The following is a 17,506-nucleotide window of genomic DNA, read 5'->3' on the forward strand; positions in this document are numbered from 1 at the left end:
CCATACTGTCTTGATTAGTGCAGCTTTGTAGTATAGTCTGAAGTCAGGGAGCCTTATTCCTCCAGCTCCATTTTCCTTTCTCAAGATTGCTTTGGCTATTTGGGGTCTTTTGTGTTTCCATACAAATTGTGAAAGTTTTTGTTCTAGTTCTGTGAAAAATGCCAGTGGTAGTTTGATAGGGATTGCATTGAATCTGTAGATTGCTTTGGGTAGTACAGTCATTTTCACAATGTTGATTCTTTCAATCCAAGAACATGCGATATCTCTCCATCTATTTGTATCATCTTTAATTTCTTTCATCAGTGTCTTATAATTTTCTGCATACAGTTCTTTTGTCTCCTTAGGTAGGTTTATTCCTAGATATTTTATTCTTTTTGTTGCAATGGTAAATGGGAGTGTTTCTTGATTTCACTTTCAGATTTTTCATCATTAGTGTATAGGAATGCAAGAGATTTCTTTGAATTAATTTTGTATCCTGCTACTTTACCAAATTCATTGATTAGCTCTAGTAGTTTTCTGGTAGCATCTTTAGGATTCTCTATGTATAGTATCATGTCATCTGCAAACAGTGACAGCTTTACTTCTTCTTTTCCGATTTGGATTCATTTTATTTCTTTTTCTTCTCTGATTGCTGTGGCTAAAAATTCCAAAACTATGTTGAATAAGTGTATAATTTTAACTGCAGAGCATCTCCCTGTGAGAGAGCAGCTTGGGAGAAAAAACTAAGTTCACTCAGAGGTCAAGAGAACTGTATTTGCAAGGCAAGACTGGGCCAGTGGCTTGTTTTTCCCAAAGAACAGGCTCAGCAAGAACACAGAGCAGGTTCATATAAATAGGTTTCCACCTGTGGGGTTACCAACCGCTTCTCCCCATGAGACTAGTCTTCCTGCCTCCTGTTTCTGTGACTGGCAGAAGCAGAGGGTTGGAACCCCCCCAGCTACCCACAGCCCCCCACTCCCTAATAACTGCACCTCCTGGCTCTTCCTCTCTGCAGCCCCAATACCCCCAGTACCACAGCATCACATTCTATGGATTTGGGGCCAGGGTTTTCTAGCATCTGTCCCTTTTCTTTCTAGTCCCGTTGCCACTAGTCCTATTTAGGCCCTTGTGACTTCTCCCTAATCAATGCTGTTAAATCAGTCTTTCTGAAACAAGACTCACTCCTGTGTCTACAAATCATCCACTTCCCCATTATCTATTGAATCAAATCCAGACACCTTCACCTGATGCTCAAAAGCTTTACAGATTTCCCTAAACACAGCTTTTTAGCCCCTTCCTCTCTCATGGCCAGCCCTACATGTGCCAGGCTGCCGTCCTCCATCTATCCTAGGCACAGTCTCACCTTCACGTGTGAACTTTGCTTTGCCTGGAAAAACTTACTAAGCATATCTTGTGTTTGTTTGATATTTCCTAGTTTTCAAAGTGGTTTCACTTTCCTTATTCTATTGGAAAATTGTAATTACTAAGCAGGGCAGATAGCAGACTAGAAAATATTGGCTCTGAGCAGGCCTAGAGCCTGAGGTTCCACAGCTGAGATGTAGGCCTAGGAGCCAGGTCTTCAAATTCCCTCTCTCCACAGCTCTGGGTTGCTTTTCTCTCTCCTTCTTCTGCCTTTCCTCTGGTTCCCTCCAGTTTCTACTTGTCAAGTTCTGCCTTTTGTCCAAGTCCAGCTCAAATCCACTAGCTCCATGAACTCTTCCAAAATAACCCGTAAGAGTCAATGGCTCTCTCTTCCATTCGCTCTTACAGCTCCTCACCCAACTACCCTGGCACTTAAAGCAATTAGGTGAAAAGGCCTGAGAGTTCCAGGATAAGGGTTTGAGGCCAGCATAGATCAAGGTTTCAAGTCTTTTTGATTAGGATTTCCATTAAGAAACACATTTTAGGACTTCCCTGGTGGTGCAGTGGTTGGGAGTCCGCTTGCCGATGCAGGGGACACGTGTTCGTGCCCGGGTCCAGGAAGATCCCACATGCCGCGGAGCGGCTGGGCCCGTGGGCCATGGCCACTGAGCCTGTGCGTCCAGAGCCTGTGCTCCGCAACGGGAGAGGCCACAACAGTGAGAGGCCCGTGTACCACAAAAAACAAAACAAAACAAAAAAGAAACACATTTTATATCACAAAGTAGTGTACACACACACACACACACACACACACACACACCCCTGAAACAAGTTTCATGATACAGTATTTCTAATGCTGCAATGCATTATCATATTTTCTCTAGTTTTTTTTTTTTTTAATAAAAAGTACTAGTTAGGAACCCACTAAATTGATTTTGAGGACTAATGAGTCCTAGTCAGCAGTTTGGAAAACTGATTTAAATTTAATCTGTCCTTCTAAATGGCCTAGACAACATTTTCAAAGATTTGTAAAAGACTGGGCTACCAAGAGAACTAAGTTCATTGGGGTTTAATCTGTGGTTCTCATCAGGAACACAAACACCTCTCACAAAGGCTAGGCCAGGAAGGAAGGGCCTCAGCTGGAGAGCACCAGCTTCTACTAGCTGGAAGGTAAAGAGCAGGGATTTTTTTCTCCCCAGCTTTATTCAGGTATAGTTGACAAATAAAAATAGTATATATTTAAGATGTACAACGCGATGTTTTGGTGTATGTATATATTGTGAAATGATTACCACAATCATGCTAATTAACAAATCCATCACCCCATACATTTACTTTTTTTTTTTTTGGTGGTGAGAACACTCAAGATCTACTCTGTTAGTGCATTTCAAGTATAGAATACAGAATTATTAACTATAATCACCATACTGTACATTAGATCTCCAGAACTTACTCATCCTGCATAACTGAAACTTTGTACCCTTTGACCAACACCTCTTCATTTCCCCCAATTCTGCCCCTGGTAACCACCATTCTACTCTCTGCTTTTATGAGTTTGACTTTTTTGGCTTCCACATGTACGTGAGATTATGCAAGGAGAGGCACCCTTAACGGGCTAATTGATAGAGGAAAGGGGTGCATCCATTTCACAGTGGATCATCTTCAAAAGAGAGTGCTAGAGATCTGGGGAGAAAGATTTCTCAATCAGGCACATCTGTAGACTGAGAGCAGATTTGTGTGCTCGTCATAATCCTGACTAGAGCAGGAAATCAGCTAGAATTTAAAAATAGTAAAAATGTAATAAAATTTTTTTGTTTATATCTGCATAGTGAGTCTGAGAGCCTTCAAGCCTATAAACCCGTCAATGAAGTTAGTATCATTTCAACTTTATGAAGCACTTGACGTTTGCAAAGAGTTTGTATAATTACCAATTACCATAATGTTCATCTTCTGAACATTGCAGTTCAGAGAAGGCCTGAGGACTTCAGACTGAGAGTAAAAATTAAAAAAAAAAAAAAAAAAAAGTAAAGGAAAAAGAATTGGTCAAGCTAAAGACCAGGCTTCTGGGCTTATGCTGCCAGAGCTGTTCAAGATGTGGTGTACCTGCTTCTGAGTAGGGTGCCCTCTTCCTGCAGTGCATGCAGCCAGCCTTGGCACGCTGCTCATGGAAGCTCCAAGCATGATCTGCGTCTACATGAAGCAGGGGAGGGAAAGGCAAAGGGCTTGGCACCTGCAACCCAAGTGCTCCTGGTGTTGAGGGGTGTAGGAAGAGGTGTTTGCGACTGCTGGGAAAGGGTAGTGAGGAAAGGGACAAAGGAGTTATGGCCTTTCCTGTTCCAGCTATTAAAGGCTGTAAGTATAAGCTGGAAATCAGCTCTGGCTATGTTTACAAGCAACAGGTCAGTGAAACTCAACACACTGGTTTACTTCCAGGAATTCCAAGGAAATGGCTTTAAGGAATGTCAAAGGCAATGCTCTGAGGATGTGTCTGTTTCCTCTGGAGAAAGGTTAGCCCTCCTGTGCTTCTTCCCCTCCATTTAAAATCAGCAGTTACCACCGGCAAGTGGCTGACCCCAGGTCTGAACGTAGCCTGAGGGCTGGTGGTGTTCTAGTTTATCAGTTTAGGAACAAAGAGCAGGCTTTTCTTTGGAAGTGATTTTTAATCCAACATTTTCTGTTAGATTAGTTCAAACCTCTTTGTCAGAAGTGCTCCCTTTTCTGACCATGGTTAGGGAACTGTAGTACCAGAAGCTGAGCTGAAAGACTTGAGTTGGCTTTTGAACCAGAAAACCTCCTGGTAGACCCTAATCGTTTCACCACCGGATTTTCCTTAGTGGAAGTTAAAAAAAAATCAATCTCTTAATGCAACGATACCTTTGTATGTTAATATGCTTGTGTTTCGAAACACATATTGAGCGTTCCCAAATGTTTCTCAAAGGAGAATGAGAACATTCCTGTCCTCATTTTTATCCACATAGAAAACGGGTGGGTGATTTTGAGAGCAACTGTCCAGAATCATCCTAAGTTTATTGTTCTCTCAGTCGCCCCCTTCCACACAGCCACGAGTTCTCTTCATTATAACAAGCCGGACTGTGTGACTCCGTACTTAAAGCGCGGCATTGGTATCCTGCTGTCAATAAGATAAAATCCATTTTCTTGACTGTGACACATGTGATCCAGCCCAATCTGTCCACATGAGAACTCTTTAGTTTCACCTCCCACTGATCTAGCTGCACTGAATCTCTTACCATTTTCCAAATACCTCACACCCTGTTTGTGTCTCTGCCTGAGCTGTTTTTTTGTTTTTATTTTTATTTTTTTTTGCGGTACACGGGCCTCTCACTGTTGTGGCCTCTCCCGTTGCGGAGCACAGGCTCCGGACATGCAGACTCAGCGGCCGTGGCTCACGGGCCCAGCCGCTCCGCGGCATGTGGGATCTTCCCGGACCGGGGCTCGAACCCGTGTCCCCTGCATCGGCAGGCGGACTCCCAACCACTGCGCCACCAGGGAAGCCCTGCCTGTGCTGTTTTATTGCCAAAAGGCCATTCACATCCTCAGCCCAGTTCCTCACGGATTCTTACTTTTTTTCCCCATCTGGTTTCTAAGTTACTTCTGTGTGGCTTCTCTGATTCTCCAAAGCTGGCGAGTGCATTGGCTACACCCGCCTCTGGCTTCCGTAATGCTTTTTGCTCATAACTTTTATATAGTTCTTAGTGCATTGGTGGCTGCTGTCTCTACCTCGTTAGGTTACTGGCATCTTGAGGGCAACCACCATTTCTTATTTATCTCTGTGACTTCAGAAGCCAGAAGACATGCTCCTATTTTTTTTTTTCTAGGAAAGAAGTATTAAAACTAAAGTCAGTTAAAACAATTAAAGAAAATTTAAGCAAAATACTTGTTTTATTCCAGGAGAAATATTAAAATTAAATGTTAATTCTGGAAACATTAAATGTGTAGGTACCTGATAAATGACTGTCAGACAGATGAATCAGATTTGCGACAGAAAGGAAACTTTAAAGGCTCTTTAGCCTGTGACACGCTGCCCTACCTTTAGCCATCTGAGTGACCAAAACAAAGAAATAAAATTAATACCAGTGGGAGAGAATTCTGATTGCGCTAGGTGTAGGGAATAAGAGTCTCCTCCTTTGCTTCAAAGGCTGACACTATAGTTCTCTGGAGACCACCTGCTTTCTCTTCTCCCAATTCTGTGCCTTACAGGCAGCCTTACTCAGGCTTCTTTGAGCTATTCGTGCCACACTTGTCATGGGACCATCCTCCATGGTATTCCATGCTCTTCTTCACTTTCCATTGTTTAATTTCATGTTAGGAAATCCCAGTTCCTCCATGGACTCTTTCCCACATGATTAGAAGAACAGTAGTGATTTCTCCTGTAATCCCTTCTTTCATTCACCGCCAGCGCACGTACCTCTTTGCCTGCTCTTATTTATGCACCGGTGTGACATAAGTTGAGAGGGTGTTATCACTGTCCACCTTGTAGAGTGAACTTTAATTAGGGTGGGGTCATGTCTGCCCACATGCCTTGTCCTGTGTCTACCACAGTTTCACAATCAGACAAGGGCTGAGTACTGCTGTCCATGAGATAGACTTGGCCTCTGTCTCCCTGTCAGGTGAGAATATGTGAGACCAGCAGCCAAGGCTCATGCTGCTAAGGTGTCTCTGGTAGCTCCTGAGTTTGTTGGCAGCCTGTAAATGCCTTGTCTCCTACGGCTGAGAAGGAATGACCAAGTAGCAATTAAAGACAATTTAAGCAAAATACTCTTTTTTTCCCATGGGGAAGAAATATTGAAACTAAATTCAAAACTGGCAACATTAAGGTAATACATATGTTTTGGTCGGTCTTCACATTATTTCCTTTTCTTTTTTTTCTAATAAAATGATTCAATATATACTGACCTAGAAATCTTCAAATGTAACATCACACTGCTAATGACAAAACATGATGGCTTCACCTGAAAGGTGCAATTAAAAGATTTCCTTTATCGCAAGAATGTACAAGAGGAATAATTATCATCAAAGGCTTGTATTGCTTCCATTGTTGGACAGGAAAATTGTTGCACTTTTCTATCAAGTGAAAATTGCTTTCTGTGGTGTAATTTCCAGAAAAATACTATGGGACGAAGTACTGTAACTTAGGAAAATTGTAAATGAAACAATCACATGTGCAGAACAGGGGACACAAGGAAATGCCGAACACCAAGCTACTTCCATCTACTCAAGATCAAATCAGAATTGTGTCTGATTTATAGCCTGAGTGGAATCTTTTGTTTCTGGAGACTGAAGACTTTCTTATGGTATTAAAATATGGCTGTTCCAACAAAAAATTTTTACCAGCATACAAGACCATGGATATTTTGGTCACTCAGAAACAATAAATGACAATGAATACCAAATACATTACATGATGCTGTCCTTTAAGAGAAGCAGACATCAACAGGTAATGATGACAATAATAAAGCTCACATTTTTGAGCACTTATCTGAGTGCTTTAACTCACTTAATCCTCAAAACAAACCTATGACGTAGGGACTTGTATTATCCCCATTTTGCAGCTGAGAGACTGAGGCACAGACAGGGTAAATAACTTTCCTAAAATTACACAACTAGTAAGTGTGTAGGCTACAGTAGCAAATCAGTAAATCCTGACCACTGAGCCAGATTTCCCTCTATTTGATGAAAACCAATAGTGGAATGTCTAAGTGTATCTTTCTTTATACCATAGTCATTTCCTGAAAAGACATCTGTAAATCAGAAACTCAAAAACAGAACCAGATTGGAATGTAAGCTCTGTGAGGGTTTGTCAACAGCTGTATCCCTACTGCCTAGTATAGCACATGGCCCATGGTAGCCTCTTGATAATCATGTGGTGAATACGTGAATAAATAGAGAAAAGAGGAGAGTCTAATACAGTGCTTTGCAATGAGAAAGTGCTCAACAGATTTTTAAAATTGGATTTAAAGGAATTTGTTTTATGAATCCATTCGAGAAGAGAAGGATTCATCTTCTGATTTCCTGTTTGTGTAAATCCAAATTTTCATATTGTTTGCTTACAGTGAAGATGAAATGAGAAAGCATTCTCATTTAAGAGAAATATTATTAAAACTTTTATGGGGGAAAAGGCAAAACAAATCAGGGATGCCAAAACTCTTGTAGAATCCTAGAATTATTGTAGAAAACTCAGTTATCATCTTGGGATCCACAACTTTTCACATTCATAGCAGAGTATCCAACACGTTTGGGCAACAATTCACAATGTCATGCTTGTAGTCACTTGTCAGGACTCCAGAAGAGTTTAAGTCCAGTTATAGAATATTTCAACATATTTAGGCCACAGGGTCTTAAGAAGGTTGCACTATTGAACTGTTTTAAACATGTTTTGGCTCTGAGAGATAAGTGAACAAGTTTTAATAACTAGCCAAATTTTCCAATGGATTTAGACAAAACAGAAGATAATATTTATTGTTCCCATTATATGGAAGAAGAAATCATGGAAGACCCAAGTTATGACCTGAACAAAAGACAGCTCGTGTTTCCAGGCACTGATACCACCCCCTACATTTGTTCTCACCAAACAGTCAAGGAATATAAGGATCCAGGAAGCTGGTGTTTTCTTTTAGTGAATTTTAATTTCATTTCACTTAGGTGCTAAGTCAAGGGCTGTCTACAAGATCTTTCTACACTAGCATTTGTGAGGACAAGGATGACCAAAAGTCAAGCTGCATACCCAATGGATTAACCACCTGGGTGGGAGGCTGGCTGCACTACTGCCCCATACAAGCTCAGCTCCTCCCTATAGCCAGCTTCTCAGGAGGGAAGCAGTTATAATGCCATGTACATCCTCACGTGGGATACCACTGGGGATGTATTTAGAGAGAGTCTTTAGAAAGCTGATTGCTTATGTTTGTTTCAAATATTTTGAAATGTTGGTGCTTTCTGAAACCACTTGTGGAGTTATCTGGTTACATTTTGCAAGTGAGGGTTACAAATTATTTTAATTCATGGCTCCCTGAAGAGCTCCCCCATTCAACTCTGGTGATGCCAATGTCTCTCTTTCCTACACTAAGGGCCACCTGTCATTTCAAGGGGCTTTGGGGTCATGACTCATTTGAATGAATCAAATAACATGAGATTCAACGTGCCTTGAGATTCAACGGTTGACATGAGAGTCAACCGTGCCTACCTTGTTTGCTGCTGGCCTCAGTACCTCCTGTATTGCTTGGCACATAGTAGGTACTCAATAAGTTGAACATAAGGCATCTTACTTACATCCTCTGCTATCCCTCTGGCTTTCTACTTAAAGTAAAACACACCCTGCCTCCAGACTGGTGAAATTTTTCATGAGCCACCCAAGAAGCTATCACGTCAAGCTATCAATTGTATGCCAGGCACACTTGACAACAAGAGCATCACACACATATTAATGCCACCAGAGCTCACTGGATGGACTCCCCGAACCAGGACCCGTGGATTCTTCAGGTGGACACAGCCCACTCTTGGTTGATTATGAATGCTGCCTCCAAGTCCATCACTGACCTTGGGTGTGTCTCCTCCCTCCTTTGGGCTCAGTTGCCTCATCGCTAAAACAGGAATCACAGAGCTAACATTCCTTGTTCCTCTGAGAGTTTTTTGCTAAGTGAACTCAAGTCATTCACAAGGCCACAGTACCAACCCAATAAATAATTCATAGATGCTTCAGCTAGTCAGAATAAGAAAAAACTGCAATGCAGTGATCATCATTTAAAATGGAAATTGCTGCTCACAATATTCATACCTATGGTTTAAAATAAGCATGACTGTGTGGGATATAATGAATTCTGTCAAGTTTTAGGAGGAAAAGGGTTCTTTTCCTTTGTTTTGTTTTTTTTTGTTGTTGTTGTTTAAAGACTACAATGCCGTTACATTTAAATCCATTAAATACTTGTTTCCAAGGATCATTTTGAATGATCCTGATGTTCACGTTTATTTTTCCTGGAATGCAGTCTGTCACACTTTGGTACAGGAAGGGGTCTGACATCTGCCACTTTCCTTGCCAGACTTTTTAATGGAAAACTCAAGAGCTGCAACAGCTACACATCTGCCATGGGCCTTTCATTTTCTTGGTAACATCTCAGTGCACAATTCATTTCAAGCCAGTGATGGGAAGGAAGTCTCCATCCATGTGACCTTGTAATTCTCTTACTGTGTCAACTTGCCAACCCATTGTTATCTTTGTGCTATCTTTACACTTATGTAAAATGTTGGCAACCACAGGATAACTCCTTATTTTCAGTTGATGTTGGCGTACAGGAAGCGCTAAAAATGATTTTAGGCTGCCCTTTTTATTTTGGAAGAAGTCATTCTAATCCTCTGTCATTCACATTTGTAGAACTAATATATACACATGCTTAAGGGGAGAGATGATAAATGATAGCATGGATAGAGACTGTAGAAAGTAGACAGTCCAGCAGCATCATGAGTCACGTACGAATAAGGCAACCTACGATTCCTATACCAGCTGCAACACTGTGAATCCAAGCAAACCGTTTTATCTGATGTCTTAAAATCTGAATAAGGGGGCGTCAGTTTCTGCTTCTAATCTTCTCATTATAAGAGATTGTTAGTGAGGATGATAGGTGGCTCTAAATTCTGATTTCTGTATACAAATAAAATCAACACACAATCGGTGAGATAGGATACAGTCACCCAGACAGAGAATGGCTTCTAAGCCAGAGCCAGGCTTGAATATATGAGATCAGGTGTACGAATTAAACCTAAGGAAGGATGAACCAACCATAGGAAGGAGGTCAGTGAGGCAACAGGGATCCAACTCTGCCATGGTGGCTGTCCCTGCCCAGGGAGAGGGACCCTGCAGCTGGGGGAGGGGTGGGTGTCCACCCGGGGTGTGCCTTTTGGTGCCAAAGGGCAGCCTGGATGAAAAACACTAAGATTATCCCCTCTGCCTTGCTCTGCTTTCAGACTCACTTAGCAACCCTCAGATAATTAATTGGATTTTTCTGCTACATCAACGTTTTAGAGTAAATGTGCCCTGGATAGGAAATATTGCTTTCTTGCTTGATTCATTCATTCAGTGAATATTTATTGAGTGTCCACTCTATGCCAAACTCTGTTCTATGCTTTGATTACAGACCCAAATCCCTGTCCGCAGGAAGCATATATCCTGGTTGGGGGAGAATATTATAACAAATGCATAAAGTACATACAGTGTCAGATGGTGATGAGCATAATGGTGACAAACGAAGCGGGGAAAGGGAGAGGGAGTGCTCCTGTTGGGATGGCTAATTTAAATATGGAGCCGGGAAAGTCTCACTGCCAAGTTGGATGAAAGAGGTGAAGGAGGGAGGCCTGCGAATGTCTGAGAAAAGAGCACCCCAAGCAGGGGGAAGAGGAAACAGTGCGAAGGCCCTGAAGCAGGAATGTGCTTGGTGTATCTCAGGAAGGCCGGGGCGCTGAAGCAGGGTGAGCCAGCAAGCAACAGGAAGAGAAGGCGCCGGAGGGACACTGGGGACCAGATTGCGACTTGACCCTTCTAAGGGCTGGGAAAGAATATCCCTCCCCATGAGGATACATATGATGATTTAGGAATTTGATGTCTGGTTTCTACTCGTGCCTCCTTGAGCTTGGTTAGAGTGCACCCGTTTCTATGAAACTAAACCATTCTCAGAGTCTTTGGCATATTGAACTTTCTGCCTTTGAAAAGTTGACAACATGATTCAGAAACTTGGAGACTCCTTTATGGTGGTGTTCTTAGGGTGACCGACCAGGACCCCTAAACTTGTCACCTCCTATATCTTCAACAGATGCTTGGGATGTGAACTCTGTATGATGTAATGTAAGCAGTCATAACAGTCATTGCTTTAATAGTGACATTCTGGACGTACGGAAATGGGGTATATGTGTAGATAAGAGCTATCATGGACATAGAGTTGTCAGTGAGAGAGTTCATTTAAGTATATTTATGGATTTTATCGTTATGTAATGCCTTTCTTTGTCATTACAGTCTTTGTTTTGAAGTGTTTCGAAGTCTATTTTTTTTTTTTTTTTTTTGGCCGCATCGTGCAGCATGTGGGATCTTAGTTCCCTGACCAGGGATCGAATCCAAGCCCCCTGCAGTGAGAGCACAGGCTCCTAACCGCTAACCGCTAACCAGGGTCCTAACCCCCGGGTAAGTCCCTAATTTAGATTTTGACAGATCCGGGCTTGGATCATGGAATTGACACTAGCTATGGAAACTTAAGAAAGTTATTTAAGTTCTTGGAGACTTTGTTTCTTCCATCTCAAAAAGAGTCTTTGTGAGAATGAAACCGAAAGGGTGGTTATTAGGATTAAACGAAAGAATGTTCTCGATGGCAAAGCGCTGGTGCTCAGTAACATGGTTCCCTTTCTCATTGCCCCCTTCTCAATTTCTGCTTTGCACTGCAAGACTCAGAATTGCTGCCCACAGGGAATCATAATGAAATCTTAACTAATTGTCAATTTTGGCACCATAGGCTTCCGGCTTATTTATTTTTATTTCTTGCGGTGCATGGGCTTCTCATTGCAGTGGCTTCTCTTGTTGCTGAGCGCGGGCTCTAGAGTGCAGGCTCAGTAGTTGTGGCCTACGGGCTTAGTTGCTCTGCAGCATGTGGGATCTTCCCAGACCAGGGCTTGAACCCGTGTCCCCTGCATTGGCAGGCGGATTCTTAACCACTGTGCCATCAGGGAAGCCCACACAGGCTGTTTTGTCAGAGGCCAAGACAATCAGCAATCCATTTGTGTGGTACTCTACCCTTGGAGCCACCCTCTTACAGAGCTGTGGAGGTGACATGAAATTATAAGGTAAAGCACTCAACACGGTACTTGGCCATGGTTCATCCTTATGGAATGTTAATTTTTATTATTTTTATTTTTCTGTAGCTTTTGGAAAATTTTTATGGGAATGCATATGTATTAATTATGCTATGAAAAAAAGAAAAAAAACTATATGAGCAATAGTGACTTGTTTTATTGATACTGATGGTGAGTTAAGAGCATCTTTGTATCCTTGGGTCTGAATATTGGGCATAAGTTCAATGTGAATTGAGTACTGTGACACTTAGTTTTACATGTTTACTTGGCTAGGCTACCTCTTTATTCAATCAGACCCTAATCTAGGTGCTCCTGTGAAGGTATTTTCTAGGTGTAGTTAGCATCTACAGTCAGTTGACTTTAAGGAGATGATCCTCGATAAGGTGGGTGGGCCTCATCTGATCAGTTGAGTGGACTTAAGAGCAAAACTGAGGCTTCCCTGAGGAAGAAGACATTTTGTCTTAAGATTGCAGCAGCTCAGCTCCTACTGGAGAGTTTCTAGACTGAGAACCTGCCCTACACATTCTGAACTTGCCACCTTCACAAACATATAAGCCAATCCCTTGAAGTAAACCTATGTGTATGTGTATTATATGTATATGTATGTATGCATGTGTGTGTGTGTGTGTGTGTGTGTGTGTGTGTACTCCTGACTGGTTCTGTGTCTGTTTCTCTGGAGAATCCTGACTTACAAAGGTGCATATGAAGGCTCATTTATTCTTCCTTTTCTTTTGTCGGTAATTCTTTATGATGTCTCATTTGCATGATGCAATTTTACTAAAATGAAACCTGAACAGCTCCAAACTGCATAATCCATTTCTTTCAGCCTCACAATTTCTTTTTGGCCTCAGCCAGGCAATCTGACCCCGGAGTTGGGGGGATCATCCCTACATTGACAGCAGCTGGCATAGTCTACCCATGAGGTCCATGGGGCACATTGCCTGGGTTCTAGGTGGCCAACAGGATGACGATAAGTGCCAAGGGGATAATTTGTCTCTAAAAATATGGATAAATCAAGAGTTTACAGAGTGGAAACTGGTTAGTTTGCTACACTCTGTGTATGAATTCAGAGCATAACTAGGATATAAAAACTCTGTTGTCTAAGTGAAAATATATTTATGCAGTGATGGTAGCCCCGCAATTTCTAGGATGAAAGCACAGGAGGACAAATTACCATGAGAAGAGATATTACTGAGAGTGTAAGTCTGCTTTCATTTTTTGCTAGTTTGTCCATAATCATATGGAAATAACCCCCCGGTGAAATGTGAGACAAAAACTATGACATCATCTGAATTTAGTGTCACTGCTCTAAGCTAAAAATTTGGGTGGGTTCCTACTTACATTTTCTTGTCTCTAAGTTATCTTTTCCATTTTGCTCCTTTTCTTCATTACAAAGCATTCCTAACAACACTGTCAGAATTTGAACAAAAACATCTTTTATCTAATTTCTGATTTGCCATTTTGTGATATTGTGATTTATAATAAGAAATAGAAATTTGGTCTTCATCCCCAGTTTTGGCAGAGAGCTCCTAAAACCCTTGAATTTCCTAAGTGATGAAAGCAAAAAGGCATCTTTCTGTTATCTTAATGGATGACATTTGGACGCCAGCTAAGGTTGGGTGCTGGATGCCAGGAGAGTGATTAGAGGGTTGGAACTTTCAGTTCTCACCCTCACCACCTCTGGGGAAGAGGAGAGAGGCTGGAGATGGAGTTCAATCACCAATGGTTAATAATTCATCAGTTGTGCCTATGCAATGAAGCCTCCATAAAACCCCAAAAGGATGGAGTTTAGGAGAATTTCCAGGTTGGTGAACAGGTGGAGATTCGGGGAGAGTGGTGCACTTAGACAGGGCATGGAAGCTCCATGTCCTTTCCCCATACCTTGCCCTGTGCACCTTGTCCATCTGGCTGGTCCTGAGTTATATCCTTTTATAATAAACCAATGATCTAGTAAGTAATGAGGTCTTCTAGCAAATTAATCAAACCCAAGGAGAAGGTCACAGGAACCTCCAACATGTAGCCAATAGATCAGAAGCATAGGTTAACAACCTGGGCTTGTGACTGGCTTCTGAAGTGGTGGTGGTAGGGGCAGTCTTGTGGGACCGAGCCCTTACCTGTGAGATCTGACACTGTCTCCAGGGACACAGTGTCAGAATTGAGTTGAGTTGTAGGACACTGACCTGGCGCATTGCTTGGATGGGTGGGGAAGCCCCCCTTCCACAAGTTGGAAATCGGGTCCTGGAACCTCAAAAGACACTTTCTTACTGTACATCTTGTCATAACCAAGCAGCCTTTATATGTACTCGTTAGCCACATTTTTATAACTTCCTACAAATTTGGTTATCAGATACTTTAAGCAATGGCAGGAGAAAATTGTGTTTCCAGAAGAGAAACAAACTGGAACACAAACCAGCATAACCTGCTAAGAACTGGCTTCCCTCAGAGAGACCAGTGACTGGTTAATGAGGTACCAGAACCTCCAAGAGGTTAGTGGCCAAGATGGACCACTTTTAGGGTGGTGGCAACCTACACTGTCCATGAAAGCTCAAGATTGAGTGAGGCAAGGTATTTGCCCATAGATAACAGAAGTATGGAAAAGCAAAACTGTAGCCTCAAAAAGCCTCTACCTTCCACATCTCATTTCATAATTCTTGGAATGTTCTACTATTTCAGAATTGCTTTCTAATTTTAACCTTGTTTTACTTTTGCTTATGTCTGCAATGTTCAATTGGCTTCTCTTCCCTTCACTCTTACTTATTTTTTTTTCTACAGTCATTCCTCGAGTTTGCTTTCCTTTCCTTCCTGCTGTGAATTTCCTGTATTTCTCTTGCTTCTTCTCCCCTTTCCATTTTTACCTCTTCTTCATCTTATTCTTTGAATTTCGTTCCCCTGTTCTTAATTCTTCTTCCTTTCCCTCTGATCTGTTGTGGCTTTAATCATTGCTGAGCTGCTTTAAAATCACCCAGTGACTGACATTTTCTCCCTGAAAGGAGAGGGATTTGTGACTGTGGAAAACTAACTACAAAGACCCAACACATTCAATTTTCAGCACAGTTCTTTCCTTTCTTCTGTGGCGCTTTTGCCTGGGATAAGAGGTGGACCGCTTACTGCAACTCACAATGGCAAAGCCCTTCAGGCCTGACTTCTCAGCTCTGTGAGTCGCATGGCAAGGTGTATCTGAGCCACTATGTTTACACTGATTGCTAGAATTTTGACTTTGCCCGTCACTAGAAAAAGCTTACTCAAGTGTTTCCTGGAAAACAAAGTAGTATTATTTCACAATGTGATGACCGGACTTATTCTTCTCCTTGGACCGTTCGTCCTCTCTACCCCCTCCCCCTTCATTTTTTACAGCATGAATCAAAAACAGACAAATGTGTTCCTGGCAGAAGGGTGAAGGAGCTTTGTCACCCTGGCCGACTCCACCAGAAACAAGATTTTTACAAAGGGACGAACAGTAAAATTAGTAAAATAGATAAATTTTTCAGGACTCTGATTTTATCATAGGGCATTAGGAAATAGTAGATTGCCACGAACACACCAAATTCATTTGCCTCTGAGAGATTTCACTTTAGCTCTTTGTAACACTTAAGTATGGACTACACAGCTTTTTATGTTTTGAAATCATTCTTTTGGCTACATTTGCTCGTGAATTCGCTTTACCTTTCTGTGTTTCTTGAAGAGCAGGAGCACATACCTCAATGATTAAGTGCTCGAAGTCAGTGTCTGTCATGTAGCAGGACCTGGGAGATTATCATTATCAAAGGATACTTGTGGTCAAAGCTGTACCACATTCTGAAGAGCCAGGCAGTCTCTGTTTTTGTCGTGCTTTTGCCAGCGTTGTTTGCTTCCTAGCGAGAGACAACAGAAAAAGGCATTGGATAAATGATCACTATAAATATTGATATATAATATCAACATTAATATATAGTATGTATATAATATTAATATATTTTAACTATAAAAATATGTGTCAAGCCAAATTAAACTTAACCACTTAAAAAAAATCTTTTCAGATACAGGTATTTTCATCTAAATGCTGAACCTGCTGCCAAGCAGATTAGCTCATGGATCTTGCCATATGGGTGAGGTTCTTGTGGTATAATTCAATGTTTACTTTTTTTCATAATTCCTATTTTATTAAACAGCTAAGAAATGCCACTTTGTTGACACCAGTGAACATGAGATTTCTGTCAGATTGCTGTTGTGGGAATTTTGCAGTTACTTCTGTCAGATTTGGATGGTATTTATTTACGATTTACCAAAAAGTCAAGACTAAAGGGATAACAGTCTAATAATTGTTAAACTAGTTTTCATTCATTTTATTTTTGGTGGATACAACCAAAGCCTATGGTTAATTTTTGATATCTTCCCCCTTTGATTCTTAAGTTTTGAAATAGATATTCCGGTTAAGAACCCTGTAATAATTTAATAACTGAGTGAATGTGTTTGTCTCCCCCGACCCCATGCTCACTCTCTGTTTTTTTTTTGTCCTCAAAGGACCACAGTGGGAGGGAGGAAGAAAAGGACAAAAGAGAAGCATCTGATAGGTGTTTATGTAACAGTAGAGGATGAAAATGTGAGAAAAAGGTGGAAAATTTTTGTGGACTTTAGAGAGATGATAATGGACATTGCAATGTGGTATGAAGGAGATTCAGTGACATTTTTACCTCTTCTGTGTATCTCATTTTGCATATTAAGAGAATCCCAGACTTCAATCAGTTGTAATTATCTTCATCATTAAAAGCATTTATATCGTAGCATGGACTTCATTGCTTTGTTTGGGCCCTCGGTTTCCATGCCCAAATGGTATCAGGAGTTCACAGTCCAGTAATAATGCGAACATTCTCAAGAAATCATGAGGCATGGAAGACAGTGAGAAACCACTGGCTGCTCCAAAGCTAGCCCTTAGTTGAACTCAAGGTGATTTACTTTATTTTGTTTATTTACTTTTTTGCCCCTTTCCAGACAGTTCCACTGATGGGTAATGATAAATAACGGAACACAAAAGGCTGTATTCTGCTCTCTGAAACACATGTAAAAGCAGATGCTGCAGTTCCATGCCTCACAAACAAAAGGGGAATACAAGAATGCTAAGTGTGGTCCCTCCCTTTCTAGGCAGCCATTTATCCTTTGTCGAAAATGGTTGAAGCAGACACTCAACAGTAAAATGAAAACCCAAACTGGCAGCCTTTCCCATTGGTTGTTTTAAGATCTCTGATTTCCAACCCTGAACAGTTTCCTGAAAGGCGTTCCTTAGTACGCCACTATTCTATGTGATGTTGATGGAAATTCTGTGCCGATCGTTCAGGAAAGGATGGGT

The 17,506-nt window shown here is 41.4% G+C and overlaps 1 protein-coding gene across 14 annotated transcripts in view; it reads right to left on the reverse strand.

The window, feature by feature from the left end:
- The window catches only part of SLC9A9 (solute carrier family 9 member A9), a 685,122-nt gene that overhangs the window by 80,605 nt on the left and 587,011 nt on the right, over window positions 1–17,506 (reverse strand). For 11 of the 14 annotated variants that reach the window (XM_082624526.1, XM_082624525.1, XM_082624524.1 and 8 more), the window contains one exon: window positions 15,955–16,034. In XM_082624526.1, coding sequence (XP_082480652.1) covers window positions 15,955–16,034 — 80 coding nt within the window. Of the gene's footprint in view, window positions 1–15,614; window positions 16,035–17,506 lie in introns of those variants that run through there. The other 3 variants (XR_014294342.1, XM_082624521.1, XM_082624519.1) reach the window with 3 other exon arrangements.

The sequence above is a fragment of the Mesoplodon mirus genome, assembly GCF_964341445.2.
Source record: "Mesoplodon mirus genome assembly, chromosome: 6".
Classification (NCBI taxonomy): Eukaryota; Metazoa; Chordata; class Mammalia; order Artiodactyla; family Ziphiidae; genus Mesoplodon; species Mesoplodon mirus.